This window comes from Clavelina lepadiformis, chromosome 1, assembly GCF_947623445.1.
Source record: "Clavelina lepadiformis chromosome 1, kaClaLepa1.1, whole genome shotgun sequence".
Lineage (NCBI taxonomy): Eukaryota > Metazoa > Chordata > Ascidiacea > Aplousobranchia > Clavelinidae > Clavelina > Clavelina lepadiformis.
This window is the reverse complement of record NC_135240.1, coordinates 22,296,471-22,313,390: the sequence shown is the minus strand read 5'-3', so window position 1 is coordinate 22,313,390 and position 16,920 is coordinate 22,296,471. Positions and strand designations below refer to the sequence as shown.

At 35.8% G+C, this 16,920-nt stretch overlaps 2 protein-coding genes across 5 annotated transcripts; one reads left to right on the top strand and one right to left on the bottom strand.

Annotated features, from left to right (window-relative positions):
- Positions 1-416: 416 nt before the first annotated feature.
- LOC143447184 (uncharacterized) lies at positions 417-11,392 on the bottom strand. Of its 2 annotated transcripts, XM_076947163.1 has the most exons (8): positions 11,153-11,392; positions 10,744-10,840; positions 3,881-3,970; positions 2,469-2,672; positions 2,165-2,306; positions 1,694-1,832; positions 1,356-1,541; positions 417-1,090 (listed from the first exon to the last, which is right to left on the bottom strand). In XM_076947163.1, the coding sequence occupies exons 3-8, from the start codon at positions 3,881-3,883 to the stop codon at positions 955-957; spliced, it is 810 nt and encodes a 269-aa protein (XP_076803278.1). In that variant the 5' UTR covers positions 3,884-3,970; positions 10,744-10,840; positions 11,153-11,392; the 3' UTR covers positions 417-954. The 2 variants fall into 2 exon arrangements, with proteins under 2 accessions (XP_076803278.1, XP_076803269.1); XM_076947154.1 differs by lacking the exons at positions 3,881-3,970; positions 10,744-10,840; positions 11,153-11,392 and adding an exon at positions 3,111-3,806.
- LOC143447168 (leupaxin-like) lies at positions 7,029-16,523 on the top strand. Of its 3 annotated transcripts, XM_076947142.1 has the most exons (12): positions 7,029-7,047; positions 7,129-7,193; positions 10,396-10,523; positions 11,915-12,026; positions 12,579-12,699; positions 12,843-12,966; positions 13,654-13,801; positions 14,329-14,441; positions 14,738-14,911; positions 15,003-15,233; positions 15,302-15,422; positions 15,508-16,523. In XM_076947142.1, exons 2-12 carry the CDS (start codon positions 7,181-7,183, stop codon positions 15,666-15,668), a joined length of 1,446 nt encoding a protein of 481 aa, XP_076803257.1. In that variant the 5' UTR covers positions 7,029-7,047; positions 7,129-7,180; the 3' UTR covers positions 15,669-16,523. The 3 variants fall into 3 exon arrangements, with proteins under 3 accessions (XP_076803257.1, XP_076803249.1, XP_076803241.1); XM_076947134.1 differs by lacking the exon at positions 7,029-7,047 and having other exon boundaries at positions 7,054-7,193; XM_076947126.1 differs by lacking the exons at positions 7,029-7,047; positions 7,129-7,193 and adding an exon at positions 10,084-10,235.
- Positions 16,524-16,920: the final 397 nt, after the last annotated feature.

The window sequence follows — 16,920 nt, the reverse complement described above, 5'->3', positions numbered from 1 at the left end:
TCTCATTTCAGATAATAAGTAATCAAACGTTTCATAACAATTTGTAGTAAGATATAAAACACGACATAAGTTGGCACTCTGAGGTTAACTTTATTTATGATTCTTTTGCATGAACTTTCGCAAGTCTTTGCTTGCTCCTTGAGGAGTACTAATTAAGAGACAATTCATACAATTGTTGAAAGACGTTTTTTATAATATAATGTTGTTTTGCTTTGTCACGTTTGGTTTGTTCTACCGCGAACTTTCCCAGAAATACCATATATTTTTGGGGAGTGGGGCCTAACCTATTAATGCTTGTTAATTCGTGCTTGTTGTATGATCGCAATCATTCTTCACTTCTTCGTCAACGCTCATGTTAAGTCTTGCCCTGTTCTTGTCGATAACGTCATTTTCGATACGTTATGCTGCTTGTGGGTTTAGTTATTGTATTTAAATGAAATTGTGTAAAGTTAAAGAGAACGCAAAACACCCCAAGCATATATACAACAAAACACATAAAATAAACCACAATTTAATCGGCAAGATAGTAGCAATTACAACAAAACGCAATGAAACAAAGATGCAGTTTTTCAGTTGCGAAATTTAGCATCAGCATGATAAAGTTTTATAAACTTCAAACCCTAAACACGTACAGTGAATTACTCGACACACACCAGCAATTTATTCTAAAGAAGTATAAACACTAAACAAAAAAGGGACCTAAACGCATATAGGCCACTGTATAGGAAAGTAAGGTGTGTTATTAAATTATTATCAATAAGAGGAGTCTACAACTTTAACCGAGCGAAAGAGCAAAATGGAATTTACCGAACCGAACATTTGCAGTTCATTAAATTCCTTTTTGTTATGTTTTCATATGGCAAATACTATTTGCGGTTTTCTTTGGTGAAAGCTTTTAACGATCCAGACATGCTTGCTATAGGATAGTTAGCCGTAGGCCTACCCTACATATTTTTACACTTCGCTTGTTGTTCTCAATGAAAAAGATATGGCTGGAACAGAGATGCGTCGACTGACCGTAACTTGATCTTCGTTGCCGGCTACGACGATTTTACCACAAGACAGAAACCGGACAACTTTCTTCATGACGCTAAAACGTGCGTAGGTTGAGATAATACTGGCGGTATAATCTACTTTACTCAGTACAAACCTGTCCTTTGACCTACGTTAAAACTAATGCTTGTTTTCAATACAGTAATTGCCATAGGCCTTAAGCTACTGAAAATAACTAATTGGTTGTTCATACAATTCTACATAGTAGCTTGTTAGACTGCGCTCACGTAAACTCATTTAAGTTTTAAGCTTCTTTTTCTTAATATATTACGCATTGTGATTTGACAATAAATTGAGCTTACTCTGGTAGGTTGTTGAAGCATAATAGCATACAAAGTAGATTGATAAATAAGTCCAGCTTCGGAAACAAATGAATATAAACTTCTGGAACCCAGCCACCAGTGACATTGATGCCCAACAGCGCGATACCGTCAGTGCTTATTGCTAACACGGCAAAATAAAGGCATCGAAGGGCGATTTTTTTGGAACTAAATGTAAATGCAAACAATGTTAGAGCATATAGACTATAGAGCATGACGAATTGTCGTGACAAACACGACCAAAAATACAGCGATACAAGGCCATACGGATTATGTAATAGCTTACTCATTAAAAATCAGCCACCTTTGTAATAAATCACCTTTGCGTTTTGCGATTGGCTGCAGTTTTATTCACTTTCTCGTGAATCTTTAAAGTTGCGCAAAACAAAAGAGTGTAAGTGATTTGTGTAAGCAGAGTTGCGCCGACCATTAGCGACGGAAAGATCTTTACGGCGGAAGCTGCAAGTCAATGGGTAGTAAATGAAGTTAAGTAGTGGTTACCGCAAGATCTATACAGGTGGATGTTAATGACAATAATAATTATATAACTGATCTATGCGTGCTATGTCAGACATAACATTTTCAAGTGAATCTCTCAACAATACAAAAATAGAGAATTAATTAGAACGGAAAACTTTTGAACCAAGCTAAAACATCGTTTTATGAGCAAGACCGCCAAACACAAAACAGCATTTGGGTCAACGAAGCCCGAAAAACAGCCTGGAGCATTAACCTCATACCATACGTAATTGCGCATTAGGCTTATAGGCTTATACTCTAATTCGGCTTACCTTTGTGATAACAAAACCCATCTCTATACACGCTCATTACGTTTCCGTTAACCCAAATTGACGCCAGGGGTACAATAAATGCCACCAATGTTAAAACAAAGGACACTTTGCTGAGCACGGGTAACCAACGAGGAAGCGCCGACTAAACATTTAATGCAAAACGTTAATAGGCATTAATATAATCAAAATTAAATTAAATTAAAATTAAATTATATAAACGTTAATTTAATTAAAATATATTCTAAAGAGGCTGGTAGTTTTATTTCTAATAAGCATTCTATTTATTTACTATGCTTTTACTTACCCTTAGTACTGGTGATGAATGAAGATGGTACTGTCTCATCCATAGGTATATATATACGGTGAACATCCCTATATTATATGAAACTGAGCCAGTGAGTCTTAGCATAAGAGTGCATAACTCATCATCGTACTCTAGAGGAAGACATATCCTCGCAAGGAAAAGTGTATTTAGAAGAAGTATCACCACGGCCGAGAGGACAAAACTCTGCAATAAAAGAAGTGTAATGGTTTACTTCTTTTTTGTTGGTCGCTTGAATACAATGTAGTCTAAAATAATAAAATTAACATATTTTTGCAAAAAGCACGTACAATTCTATGCCATCAAGTCAAGTAATCGAAGAACGGTTCTTAAAACTTTTCCAACTGCAATTAAATTAATTGAAAAACAACAACATATTGGGGTGTTGTTTATATGTTGCAGTCCTGATCTTCGTAACTGGAGGGCATTTACGATTAGATCACGATGAGACAGGGATTTACGATTAGACTTTCACGATGAAATTTTTTTTCCTTTGCAGTATTCGTGGCGGATTAATGTACCTCAAATAACATTCATCCTTAGCCTATATTTTATAGTGCGTTTAGGCTCAAGCCAAATGTTAAACGTATAACAACACTGTAACCGCAAAAAAAAAGTTCTTACTTTTTTCAGTGCAGAAAGGGAAGTTAAAAACCGAAAAATCGACTTTCTGTTGTGTGCAACAAAAGTTGTCCAGGATGTTTGGATCATGAAGAAAAAAATGAAAAATTCAAGAATCTCGATTATAGTAATTACGACAATAATATCGATCGGTCCTCTCTGTGGAGGACCTTTAACGTGTACCTCTAAACTTCCTAAAGTACCATTCAAAGTCAAATCTTTCATGTTGGCTGCAAAGACACAATAATTATGTAATTGTCATTAACGCCTAATATGTTTTCCAATTGAAGTAACTTCCGTCCGTAAACATTTACGTTATTTGTTTTAGCTTCGGACTACCTTCATTATGGTCTCATCCGTCATGTCTACTTATTTAGATTTTCTAACTCACGAAAAGAATTTTAAGACCATATCGTCGTAAGAATTTCCAGCTCCAGAAAACTCATTGTATAGAATCTGTATAAGGTCTGCTTTTATGTATATTGGCTTAACTATAGGAACGCACGTTAGCATGGTCACGCAAGGATAAAACTAAACTGATTACAACTGAGCTACCTGCGAACCAGCTCGTAACTTTGAAGTTATAAACTATACGATTTACAGAACTTTATTGCCAAAGGCACTTTTTTGGTGAGAAAGGGAAAAATTTTCATTATTTCTGCCATATCTTTTATAGTGTAGGCGTAAGCTCCTACAAATTGCATGACACACAAACCTTATATTTATTGCACTGATCGCACAATCACGTTAACTAGGCTTATAGCCTAACTTACCATAAATTATTTATAGTAGGTTTTGCGTCCGCTTGGCGCTTTTACTACAATAGCCTTCTTTTGTTTGTTCAATTTGCTTCTGCCTCCAAGCTGTTCGGATCATGAAGACAAATGTAAAAGAATCAAAAATCTCAATTAGGTAGTTTAATTATAGGCTATAACAAAAACATCGACCGTATCATATCTAGCAAAACCGTCTTTAAAAACTCTAATAACAAATATTTTATGGCAATTTTTGTGTAGTGTGTACATTATACCGCAGAAGTAGATAATGTATAAATATATCGCTACAGTTTTCTTACTGTGAGCTATTTGGAATGCATACTTGCGGCACGCTTTCTGCTTTTTCAGTAAACGTTTTGGAAATAAGTAATAAGCTTAACTTGTTTCAAAGATTGATTTACTAACTTTCGATAACTGCACAACCAGCAAAAATTACTACATAATTAAATATGTAACTTTAGACTTACGGCTAGTTTCTTTTTACTTCAAGCACAAGTTTTTTACAACCGACTTTTATGTCAAGTACAATTAACCAGAAAATCAGAATGAAAAGACATCCCAAAAGTAGCTTACATTTTAACAGTATAAATCTTAGATTTTACCGTACTAAAAGACGCTTAAGTAAAAATCATTGCACAACAACAATATTTACTTTCTTGTTTATCGTAATATAGCTTTTTTCGGGTCATTATAGCTTATTAGATTATTAGTGCTTATAATTCCATTCTGAAAATAATTAAGGATGTTGGTTTGGCAAGAATTTCAAAAGAAGTTTTGAAATTAGTTAGTTTTGGTTTCTAAATAAAAGTAATAGCAATGTGAGAAGATGAACATTCACCAGATTTGCATTTATAGAATTAAATAAGAAAAAAACAAGAAACGCAGACAATGGTCAGTGCTATAAACACTTAAATAAAATTTTCCGCCTGGTGGCAGTGTTGAAGTAAGTACGACCAAATAAGGCTTTTTTATTGCACAAGAAGGCAGGAATGATGAGTTGAATGGGATTACTGCTGTCACTTGGTAAAAACAGGAATTGGGCTAAAAGTTATTTAGAGCGGATTGTTGAAACTAAGCCTAGCCCCGTCTGCCTGTTAACTTCTAATTCAATCATTGATTCCGTGTTGTAAGAGTTAAAATTATCGATTCGGATGGTGGTTAAAAGCCGGAAAAGGTTTATAGCTGCGATTCTTATTTTCTTACAAACAAATTTCAGAATGTAGGCTAGCCTAGCCGTCTACAGGCCTAGGGACATCTGGCACAAAGTAATATACGATTTTTTTAGATTAGACTATCAGGCTATACCTAGTAAAGCAACGTCGTGTTCTGAGAACTTGGGCAGCTATGTAGGCTATAGCCTAGGTGGGAATGTTGTTAAATATATAGGCGGTGACAGTTGTAGGTTCGACTGGTTGACTGTGATCGTGCGAGCAAAGACGTACATTTTGGCTTGATGGCGTGCACTGAAGCCTCATTTCTTTTTTTATTTTTGTACCGGTTTAACTTGGCGTTCAAACATCCAGCGTTTCTATGTTTATGATAAATCGGAATGTATGTCAATGAATCTTATGCATGCAGCTGCTACACTTTCCACTATGGGTGTTAGAGGTGTGCCATTATTAAAAAGGGTTGCGTTTTACGAGAATTTTAATTGCAGTTTATAGAGTCTATTATACAAGTGCGCAACCATAGGATGCCTTTGTATACTAAACCCCAGCTACTCAAATTGTGGCATCATCTGATTGTGTACTTGTATACTAGACCACTTCGATGAAGCGATTTGGGCAAAGTTAGCAGATTCGAGTTTGCATGAGTATCAAAATCTGTTATTCCTAATCTCACGAATTTGAATCTTTTTCAATTTGGCACATTCCAAATTTAAACTTTGCTCATTGTTCTTAATCAAACGTATGAACAAGAATATCATGCTTAAGCTTCATTGGCAGGATCAACTTTGTTTTCTCGTATTGGAGAATGTATAGTAAGATTTTAAAATAAATTAGCCATTTTTTGCAATAATTCATAATTACCAAACAAAAATCTAAATAATTAACAAACTAAATAATTTACATTCTATAAATAATTAGAGCTATCGACTTTAAAACTCGAAAATATTGGCTTTTAAATTTAAAAAATTGGCCCTAAGAAAAAATTGGCTACTTGTATAATTCAATATTTGAGTTGTTTTTATTAAAATAAACACTTAATCAATGAACATAATCACTAAACTAGCATCCGGGATGATACTTTGCGGTACTTCAAATGAAGAACGGGCCGATATGAACCTAAACCCGAATTGATTTGCCGAATACTGCCTGTGTGGAATATTCAGGCAAACACAAATACTAGCAAACTCAAATACAACATTAATTATAAATTTATCGACTTAGGTAAGAAATAATGATTTATTTTGCTGGCTAAGCTAAACTAAATTCAATATTTCTTGCTGAATGTCATTTACTTTTTAAGGAGTTTGCTTTTCAACTCGTCATTTGATCAATAATTTTTAGCAATTATGTCACGTTATAAGTAAAATTTGGCAACTTCTACATAAAATTTTGTCATTTGGTGCTGATACAAATAGATTTGGGATTCGTTCGTGTTGACCTTAACATAATATTCGAATTCGCTCAACCCAGAATAATCCCTACTTCAAACACTTTCACCTAATATAAGCTGCCTCTAAGGTAGAGTGTTCAGCCTCTCTGTCGCAACTGTTTGATTGCAACACAGTCACATTTAATTTTACTTGATTATTGCACCACAATCGTTCAATAGTGATACATGGAAGCAATCTGTCCTTGGCAAAGCTGGCGAAGCAAACCAAATTTTTGTCACCAGTATTATTTTGACTAATTGTGTTTAATGTAAAAAGTTGAATTTATAACTTCGTTAATATTGGCTCTGTCACCATGAAACTTTATGTCTACATTTTTCACCATTCTCTTTTACTAAAAAGTTGACTTAATTAAAAAAAACTTGCGCTAGTGATAAACTATTATAGATCCCATCATTCCCATGTCATCAAAGATTTAGAGTTAACAAAGGTTATTTTGCAATTTTACATATCCGGCCCATTGGAGATCAGGATTGTGGTCATTGAAGCTAAATGAATTTGACACCCTTGGCATAAATACAACCTATATTTTGTACACTGTGATTAGGTAAATTTTTTAAGTTGTTAATCTCCAGATGATAATTATGTAAGACTTTTGTGACTGACTGAGTATTTATATTTTTGAAAGCATCAGCACCAAAGTAATCAACCATTTTCATCACTTCGTACATTAGGCGAGCATGGATGACCTAGGTAAGCACAGAAACGCCACAGCTGTTGCATATGTTATTCATACATGTTCAGCTTGGGCCGCTTACACTTAAACATTATGGAAATGTATATTTGCATGAAACATGAACTAACTTTTAAGATTTTTAGTTTACCTGTGTATATCTATTTGATAGTTTTACAATGAAGTGAATGTTTATACTCTCTTGATAAACCATGAAGTAAATTAATACTGCATGGCCAGTTTGAGCTATTTAAAAGGAGATTTTCACAAATAATGAAACGTAAATATATAACTACAATGATTTTTGAGATTTATGCGAAAACTTTGCAATCATTTAGTTCTCTGGATGCTAGTCTTTGTTAACTTGAGCGTTCCCTATGTACTTGCGTGCTAGGTAGCCATGGGTAGCGATAAAGTTGACAGTTTAAATTTATATCCGTCACTAATCATACTTGGATATAAAGTAATAATGGTAGTTAGACAACTTGTTAAACATCAGTAGCAAATATGAGTAAAACAAACTTATTACAGCAAACCTCTGGATTGAATGTTCTTTTGTTGGTGGATAACATCTGTTTCATAAGTTGTACTTTTCTGCAGCTACTTAGTACGTTTATGCTAACAGGCGGGTAGTGGTGATTACAGTGAACAGAAGGTTTTGAGTCGGGTGTTAAATAGTATTGATCTGAGAGTAATTACTTGCCTGTCCCAGTCCAAGGGATTAAATTTAATGTGCGTTTACCAGCTTTGTTTTAAGACCATTTTGCTCTTGTGCGTAAGCAGGCAGTCTTTCAACTACAATATAATCATGTTGCGTTTAATATTGCTTGATATGGAGAAAAGATACTCAATTTTTTTTTTTTCTGGGTATGAGTTATTTTTGTCCAATTTTTTAGAATATTTGACTACACATGATATCGCACAAAATTGTTATGTTGTTTCCTGTTAGTACGATCGTGGTATTACAAACAACCTGTAAGAAGTACTATTTTTGTTTTGTTTGTAAAAAAACTGAGCCGCCAAACTGAGGTATTTGACGTAAGTTACACGCCTAATCGCTTCACTTACCACCCGGTATGGCTGCTCTTGGCGATTAGATTCCATAAAAGGCAATCATGGCTCAGTGCCGACGTATGTCGACGAATATTTGCGTTGTTTTAAAGCAGTCATGCGTTTGAGCTTTCTGTCATGCCTTAATTAGCTTTACTTTAATTCGGACGATTAGTTTGAATTTTTTTCTAGTTTCCAGTTTTGTTCCGCTTGCGGTATGCCACTTTTTCTTGTAAATTGTCGAAATGCTTGTATGAGGCAAAAGGTCATTTGTCAGTCGCGTACAAGTTTACTTGGGCGCGTTATTTTCAGCAAAAATGTCATGAAGAATCATAGTTTCATGGCTGTGTGCGATTTGTTTTACTTCAGCTTTGTGTATCAGCCGAAAATTATAGCCGTCAGCAAAACCCTGACGCGTTTTTTTTGCGACGTCGTGCTACGCAAATTGAACACGAATAAATATTTTCTTTTTTCATTGCCAAAATAACTTGCTTATGACGTCACGCGAGACTTGAAAGTTGCTAGAAGCGTATAATGCTTAGATGATCTTGATAGATAGTTTTAGGCGAGGTTGCCGCTCAGTTATGCGCTTGTGGCTAACAAGTTTGCAGGTGTGTTGCACAAGAAAGATGATAGCTTAGACCAGTTTTTTATTACAAAATCGTACATGTAAGCAAGTTATTTTTACATCTTTCAAAAGAAATACGTTTGAAGTAACAGTTTGATTTACCATTGATATCAACATTTCAAGTTAGTTACTCATTTTGCCATTTTCAGACTTAAGTAGCTGAAGTTTTGTTTATCCTTTAAGTTTAAGACGTTAGGTTGTAAAACGTTTCGTTGCACGATGTAGCGGTTGGGAAAAACTATCAAAGCGCCTTAAAGCGTTCGATGTAAACAATTGCTTCATCGTGACACCGTGTGAGTGGGTTGCGCATGGCAGTTGCGCAATAGAGTTATTTGGCATCGCATATACCGCCGTATAATATGTTGTATACAACTATACATCACCATAAAGGAGAGAAAACAAAATAAAACGTATTCCAATTAACTAATGGTGCACTCACAAGCGCCTGCAGACATTCCCCGCCTTGTTATTAACTTATATTTAACCTCGTTGCGGAATGTTAGTTTCGCCTTGAAATGTGACTCTTTCGCATTCCCTTGTTGCTCGTATACTGCAATCAAAGGCGGTGCATGTCGATGCGAAAGCAAACGAGCTTTCTCTATTTCGTGCAGTAGTACATTAGAAGTATGTCCGCAGATGATGCTAGACCGGAAGTGCGTACTGACTCGGTTAATTGTGTGAATACCCTTCCAACTATTTTACTACTGTCACTGCAAATTGCATAAGTTGTCAGCTTCCGTTTAAATTGTAGCGCTTCCGTTAGAGACATTCAGACATGCTCGCGTTTCTTTACAAAGTTTGCCGTGTGCGTCAATTGCGGGTTCGAGGATCGTGAAATAGTAAGCTTTTGATTACTACGAAACCGTTTTAATTGTGAAATATCAACCTGACAGTGACGGATAATGTAAATAAAAAATGTTGGTAAATACATTTTCAAGAAACAAATCAGTTTGATTTTTAATCGTTTATACTGTGTGAACATCGACCAGTTGTGATTTATATGAAATGCTGACAAGAAGTTTAAACAGTTTAATGTTTAATATCGTCTTTTCACGCGATTTTGTTCGTTGCAAACCGATTGAGATAGTTGCACTAAACGACGCTTACACTAAGCTGTTAACTCCGTTTACCGAAACGTGCGTACACGAATAGGGCTGTGTCTTGTAAGATCACGATTCACCAACCTTTTACAGTGACGTTTAACTTTTTGTAACTTTATTTGCTTTGGTTAGGTTTGAGATCAGTGGTCTTCTGTCGCTGTTGTGAACGGTTTTTGCAATGCGTTAAGTTAAAAAACAGGCCTTTGGCCAAGTCACTGTTGTGTCAACAGAAATTACCATCAAAGCTTAGGAGAAAGGATCTAGAAATATGTATAAACCCTCTGGTAATATTTTTGTATATGCAAAAACTTTATATTTGTCAGTATGTAAGAACGGCCAAATATAGTGTTCAGTTATTAATATTTTAATTGGATTAATTTAATAAAGGTGGTATTTCTGTGACAACTTGCAAACAAAGGATGAACAAATTTGTAACTTTTTCAGATGCTCTTCTTCAGGATTTAGAGGCCACTATTCCTCCTCCAATAAATTGTGGCCCAAAGCCGGCCATTAGTCAAGGTCACAATGAAGATGTTATTTTTGACATACAACCAGAGCTTAACGGAAATGCAGTGAGTAATCTTTTAGCTTTACACAACTTAGTTTAAGTTTTTGGTTGGGTTCGTCATTGGTATCTTCAAATATACTGATAAAATTGAATCGTTGTCATGTATTTAATTGTTAAACTGGGATAATTTCCGGTTCTTGGAATGCTCTCCAGTTGCGTGATGAAAACTTCTTAATTAAGATATTTGCAGGTATAGGCCTATTTAAAGTCAAAAGGAAGCTTACCAATCATCCCATCATTATTGGTCAGGTTCAGGTTATGTGGTAGCTGAAGGTGGAAGGTTAAGTTTTGAAGCAGTTTAGGAAGGAAAACAAATATATCCTTTAAAAACAATTTTCAGGCCTTCAGTGATTTAAAGTGTTAGTACATTTTCTTTCATGTGTAAAATAACTGTTAACTTTAATTAACTTCACGTATAAATTAACTGTCAACTTTGGTATTGCACATTTTCTGATTTAACTTTCAGAGAAAAGCAAGTGGCATCTTTTTGAAATTGTTAAATTTATAAACTAAAGTTAACTTAATCATTTCTAATGCAAAAGGCAGTTACCATTGTTACTAATATACAATAGTATAAACAATACTATAAAGTTTAGTGGGAAAATATCAGTAACTTCATTATCATGTACTTACTTGAAGCCAGAAGAATTTGAGTATTCCTTTTCAGAAATTTTTAGTCATTTCATATCCATTCAGTATTCCCTTAATATGAATCACAACTTTCTGTGTGTCAAGCAGTTGTCAACACAAGCAAGTTCTCTGAACATTGCATAGCAGGACCCAGCAGCCTCGTACACCCACTAAGCATAGTCAGTAAATGGAGGCAATGATGGTTCTGTCTTGTTTGTGATCTGTCAAGAGACATCGGATAAGGAAGCATCATTTGCTGCCGATTGTTCGTCATCAAATTATTTTAAGACAATATTACAGGATGTGAATAAGCAACAGTATGCACATCACTGCTATGCACCATACTGATGATTATATAAAAGATAAATTGTTGTCAGAGTAGTTTCTGCAGTTTTGTCATATGCATTAGTAAACTTTGGTCTGGCAGGCATAGTGTTGACCGGTAGTTTGTTTGTACTGGAGAGGTAACTTGGATCTTTCAGTGGAAAACTGTTCAACCAAGTATCATTTGTTTAAAATGTTTTTTTTTCTAATTTTATTCAATATAAATGCAAGTGTCTTTACTGCATAATGGTGTTCTACATGTAGGATAATGCATATGAAGAACAAACAGTAAAACCAAACAAACTTAGCATTTGTTATTATCAGCGCAGTCAGAGTTGTTTAGTGTTGAAATCTCATTGCATTCAGTTATTAAATTCATTGTTGTAAGTATTTATTTTTGGGTTTAATTGTTTAAAATCTTCATTGCTCCATTTTTTTCAGGCAAATGATATGACCACGAACATGTCAACTTTACAGGGAAATTTAAGTGAACTGGACTCCCTGTTAGAAGATTTATACAACACTGAAGATGCACCAGCGAAAGCAAAGCATGGTAACATAACTCACCTTAATTACTCTTCTGTTATGACATCTCAAACTATTGGCTGTTGAAAAATTTTGCTGAGACAATTAATGTATTGTTTGATGCTGTTTTACAACAACATAGTAGAGCCCCTGCTTTTTATAGTGATAACATTGTGAAGAGCCTATTTTTTCCAGAATATATTATATGGTATCAATTCTTTATCAAATTACCATGCAAACATTTTCTAAACTGTGAGATTGTGACCTGCTTGCACTGTGAACAGCAAATAGTATATTATATAAATTCTACGGAATGATGTTGATTGTTGTCCCAACATGGACACCACACCACACCATGTACTGTACTAACACTCCCTACATTTGGTGAAGATGATTTCATGTAACAATTGTTGGAATTAGAACCATGCAGAGAACCGTGCCATTTTACTTCATTCCGTAGTTCACAACCTCACAGTTAGGCAAATCCTCACATTCATAAAATATGGTTGCTTGTCGTATCCTTATTTTGTTAGTAGTCTTGCGTTTGCTTATTTACTCATCTTCTGTATTGTCATTTCAGAGCCACCTCCTCAATTTCCCACCGAAGATGCGAGTGTGACAATTTCCCCTTCTTTGCCGAAAAGGAAGAGTGATGATATTGATAATATCTTGGAGGAACTTGAAGACAATGATAGACAAAAGTATGTTAAAGATAGATTGGACAGAAACCGTTTCACTTTCATCTTATTATCAGCAATTTTAGCATAATGCTTATGGGGCACATTGGACAAATAAACTCAGTGTACATCGGGCACATGGCAATTTTTAAAAAACTTGTCTTCAGCAATGATGGCATATCAAGCTCGAAATCAACCACAGATAGAAGTTCTCCGATATCTGCAACGTCCGCTGCCCAGCAACTTGATGATCTAATGGCTTCGCTGGTCGATTTTCAGCTTGACCAGAGGGTAGGTTTTTTTTTTTAATATGTAACTGCAGTGAAACATTTTTATTGGTTAATGTAAAATTTCTCTTTTATCTGGAGACCACGACACCATACCAATTTTTGTGAATCGTCGAAGTTTATTTTGATCATGTTCCAAGAGAGCGAAGTTAATTGCTGATTGGAACTTAATTGCAATGTTTACAGCAAAATTAATATAGCAGTTAGTTACTAAACTCTTCGCATATTATTGGAATAGATTGTTGTGGAATGGAATAGAATCGATTGTTAATTTAAATAGATTTTGCCTGTAAAATGCCATGTTTTGTGTTGGCATACTGCACTGAGGATATCTGCAATGTAATTTTTACCCTGCTTGCACAGCATCATGCGACTTATAATAAGTTTTATTCATGCTTATTTACCACAAAAGCAGTTATATAGATATTACTATCATTGTTTGATGTTTCTCCTCAATCCACACAAATAAGCCAAGTGCCAGTTAGCAAAAGTTAAAGTCTGTGATGATTTATCATCAAAAATTGTTTTTACTCCTTTTACATTTTGAAAGATATGACCAGCGTTAAATTCAAGTGTTTGTTGATCTGAGACTCCGCCTCGTATCCCAAATGTAAAAATATTCAGAATTAATTTTGCACATCCATAAAACTGGTTCACATTCATCATTTTTTACTTATGACTTTCCTTGTAGGAATCCACTGTTAGCGTAGGAAGTGACAAAAGCGATCCTCCTTACGCCAAACCTGAAAAGTCAAAATCAAAGCCAACTTCACCTTTAGATAAGCCAGCTCCGGCTATTCCACAACCTCTACCCATTCCCACCCCAGTTGCGGCTAATCGTAAGTATGGTCATGTACGTTGTAATACTGTCATTGTTTCCTTACCTGTAATTCTACGGAAGTCACAACGAGACGGATTATTATGCATGTATGTGACACAAAATATTTATAAAACATCTAAATGCAATTCATTGATACTGAAAGTATTACTTTGTTTTGTAGTAATCATACACAGTACATTGCTTTGGCTGAGTCATGACTAATAACACCGATCGATTAACTATGTATGCTCACTTCCTTTAAACACCAGAATGAATGCATTACAGTATTGCCATAGGCGGCTGTATGGATCTAAATCGGTGCATGATGTAATTGCACTTACGTTATCTGGCCCTTGTGCAATATTTACCTTCTCTAATGTAATTTTTCTCCTTAAGCATAACTTTTTCCTTCAATTTTTACTGGTAATGTTAACTAGGTATTAGCGTTTTATCTCTGGTATTATTTCAGCAGACTTACATAAGAATGGCCTGGTAATGTAAACGTTTGTCTTCTTTCTGTTTTTTTACCAAACTTGATTTTTTCAGCTAATGATCTTGATGCGATGTTGAAAGACATGAACACAGACCTTGTGAGGCAAGGAATCCGTGCAGCATCCAAGGGTAATTGTGGAGCATGTGGAAAACCAGTCATGGGAGAGGTATGTCATATTCAATAACTTTTTAAAATGTTTTGTGTTTTCTTTGATCTTCTGCCTTTTTTAGACACTTTTTACGATGTATTACGTCACATGCTGTTAACAGTGTGTTAGTTGCAATGTAGGTCAGTTTTCTTATTCATGTCTAGTTTCTTGCACAACAGTTTCTGTAGGTTTAATTATGCATACAATTCTTGTTGAACTCAGTCAGTTTAAGAGACAGTAAAACATACTACATGACAAATTTAAGCTTTTTTATAAACGCACAACCATAATAACTGTACCCATGCTTTGTGCAGGTTACAACAGCACTGGGCAAAGTGTGGCATCCTGAACATTTTGTTTGCGCAGTGTGTGATGAAGAAATAGGAAAAAAGACATTTTTTGAAAGAGAAGGCAAACCATATTGTGAGAACGACTATCACAAGCTCTTTTCACCAACCTGTGCCTATTGCAATCAACCAGTTTTAGGAGTATGTCTTCCTTGTTGTTTTTTACGAATAGCAGTCTATTGTTATGCATAGATATCTTCATCATGACGTTCTAAACGATCTTCTGTTTTAGCAATGTGTCACTGCTCTCAACAACACATGGCACCCTGAGCATTTCTTCTGCGCGATGTGCAGCAACTTTTTCGGTGACGAAGGCTTCCACGAACACGAAGGCAAGCCCTACTGCCGTGCCGACTTCTATAACATGTTCGCCCCAAAGTGTGCGGGCTGTTTAAAGCCAATCCTAGCAAATTACATATCAGCTATGAACGTGCAGTGGCATCCGGAATGCTTTGTTTGCAGGGTGAGTGTTTGTGCGTGAGTCATCGACATAACTTCATTACATATGGTTACATTAACGTGTGCAAACAGGAATGCCTTGCGCCATTCACAAATGGGAGCTTCTTTGAACTGGACGGACAACCCTATTGTGAAACCCACTACTATCTCCTACGTGGTTCACTGTGCTCAGGATGTCAGAAACCCATCACTGGTAACTGAACTAAATTTGTCGAAAGTTTATCCGCGATTGTCGGTTCCGTTACTTGCGCCTAATTTAACTGTTTTGCTGTGTTTAGGTCGATGCATCACCGCTATGGGAAAGAAATTCCACCCTGAGCACTTTGTCTGCGCTTTCTGTTTAAAACAGCTCAACAAAGGCACCTTTAAGGAACAGAATGACAAACCGTATTGCCACCAGTGCTTCTCCAAGCTATTTGGTCTTCCAAACAGTGTTTAGGAACCGTCAAGCATTCCAAGCGATTAGGCTGATGAGAGCATTGTATTTCGCTCTAAACCGATGTCGTGACGCCTTATTTCGGTTCCATTGCCAAGTAGTAAAAGATCTGTGTTAAGCTAGATCTGGAAAGCGCCAGTCCGTTACCTTTTAGACGCGTATTCGCTGTTACTTCATGCTCGCATATTGTGCCAATGTACCGTTGCGATCTCTGGCCGCTTTTACTTTTCAGAGGTGTTTTGTTTTCAGAATTTTAGCTATGCCCTTACGTTGAATTGTGAAGGTCATGTGCCTGTTTTAAAGGTATAATAATTGATTTATAAAGCTTCTATTATGGATGCTTTTTTGCACGCGAAACATTAAGGTCATTGTGTTTTATTTTCAGTTACGCTTTAAACTAATATTATATATGTTAAGCTCATTCTTTCTACCCTGTACATATATACGTTTGTATACTGCATTCTTCGCATGGCAGGTCTGTCAAAATAGCAGTAACCGTTTGTCGAGTTTTAGTTTCCATCACACGACAAGCAGAACCGGAAAGACAGTTAGAAGTCGGACCGCGCTTCCAATGTCCTGAACTACTCCTTACTAATACCGTGTCTTTGTCTATTGCTCGTTTTTTCTCTTTCGCTTATGTCGATCATCAACCACTAGCAGCAGTATTGTAGTAACGTAGATAACAAAATATGCATTTCATGAATCGTGGTGCATATAAGTATATCTCATTACGAATCAACACCGCGCGCGCACACAGCCCCCCTATGTACATTCAGCGCTTTGTAATTGTGCTTTTGGTGATTCTATATACGTCTAATTCTGTTATTCAATTGCAAATAAATCAGCAGCCGGAGGGTCGGTAGTTCTGCTGAAACTTTAGCTGGACAGAAGACTTATTCTATTAGATGCGAAAGTAGTAATGGCAGCTTGGTGTCAGGAAGTCGAAATAGAAGCATCACCGCGGCAGAAGTGTTGGGTTGGCAATAAGACATGCTATGGGTGGGCACAATATTGCAGACAATGTGGTTACCTTTTCCCTAAATCGTTCAGAACAATATTTTTGTAACCTTTTGATATTTTCGAAGTGAAAGTTTCAGAATATCGTTTCATGGCATGACTGATTTCAAAAAAGTTAATTTTCAATCCAGATCGTTATGTATCCAGTTTGTGGATAAGGTTTAATTTACACCTCCAATTGCAGAAATTAATGCTCATGTTGGAACATAAAACCGTACAAACGAGTACGATTGAAGCG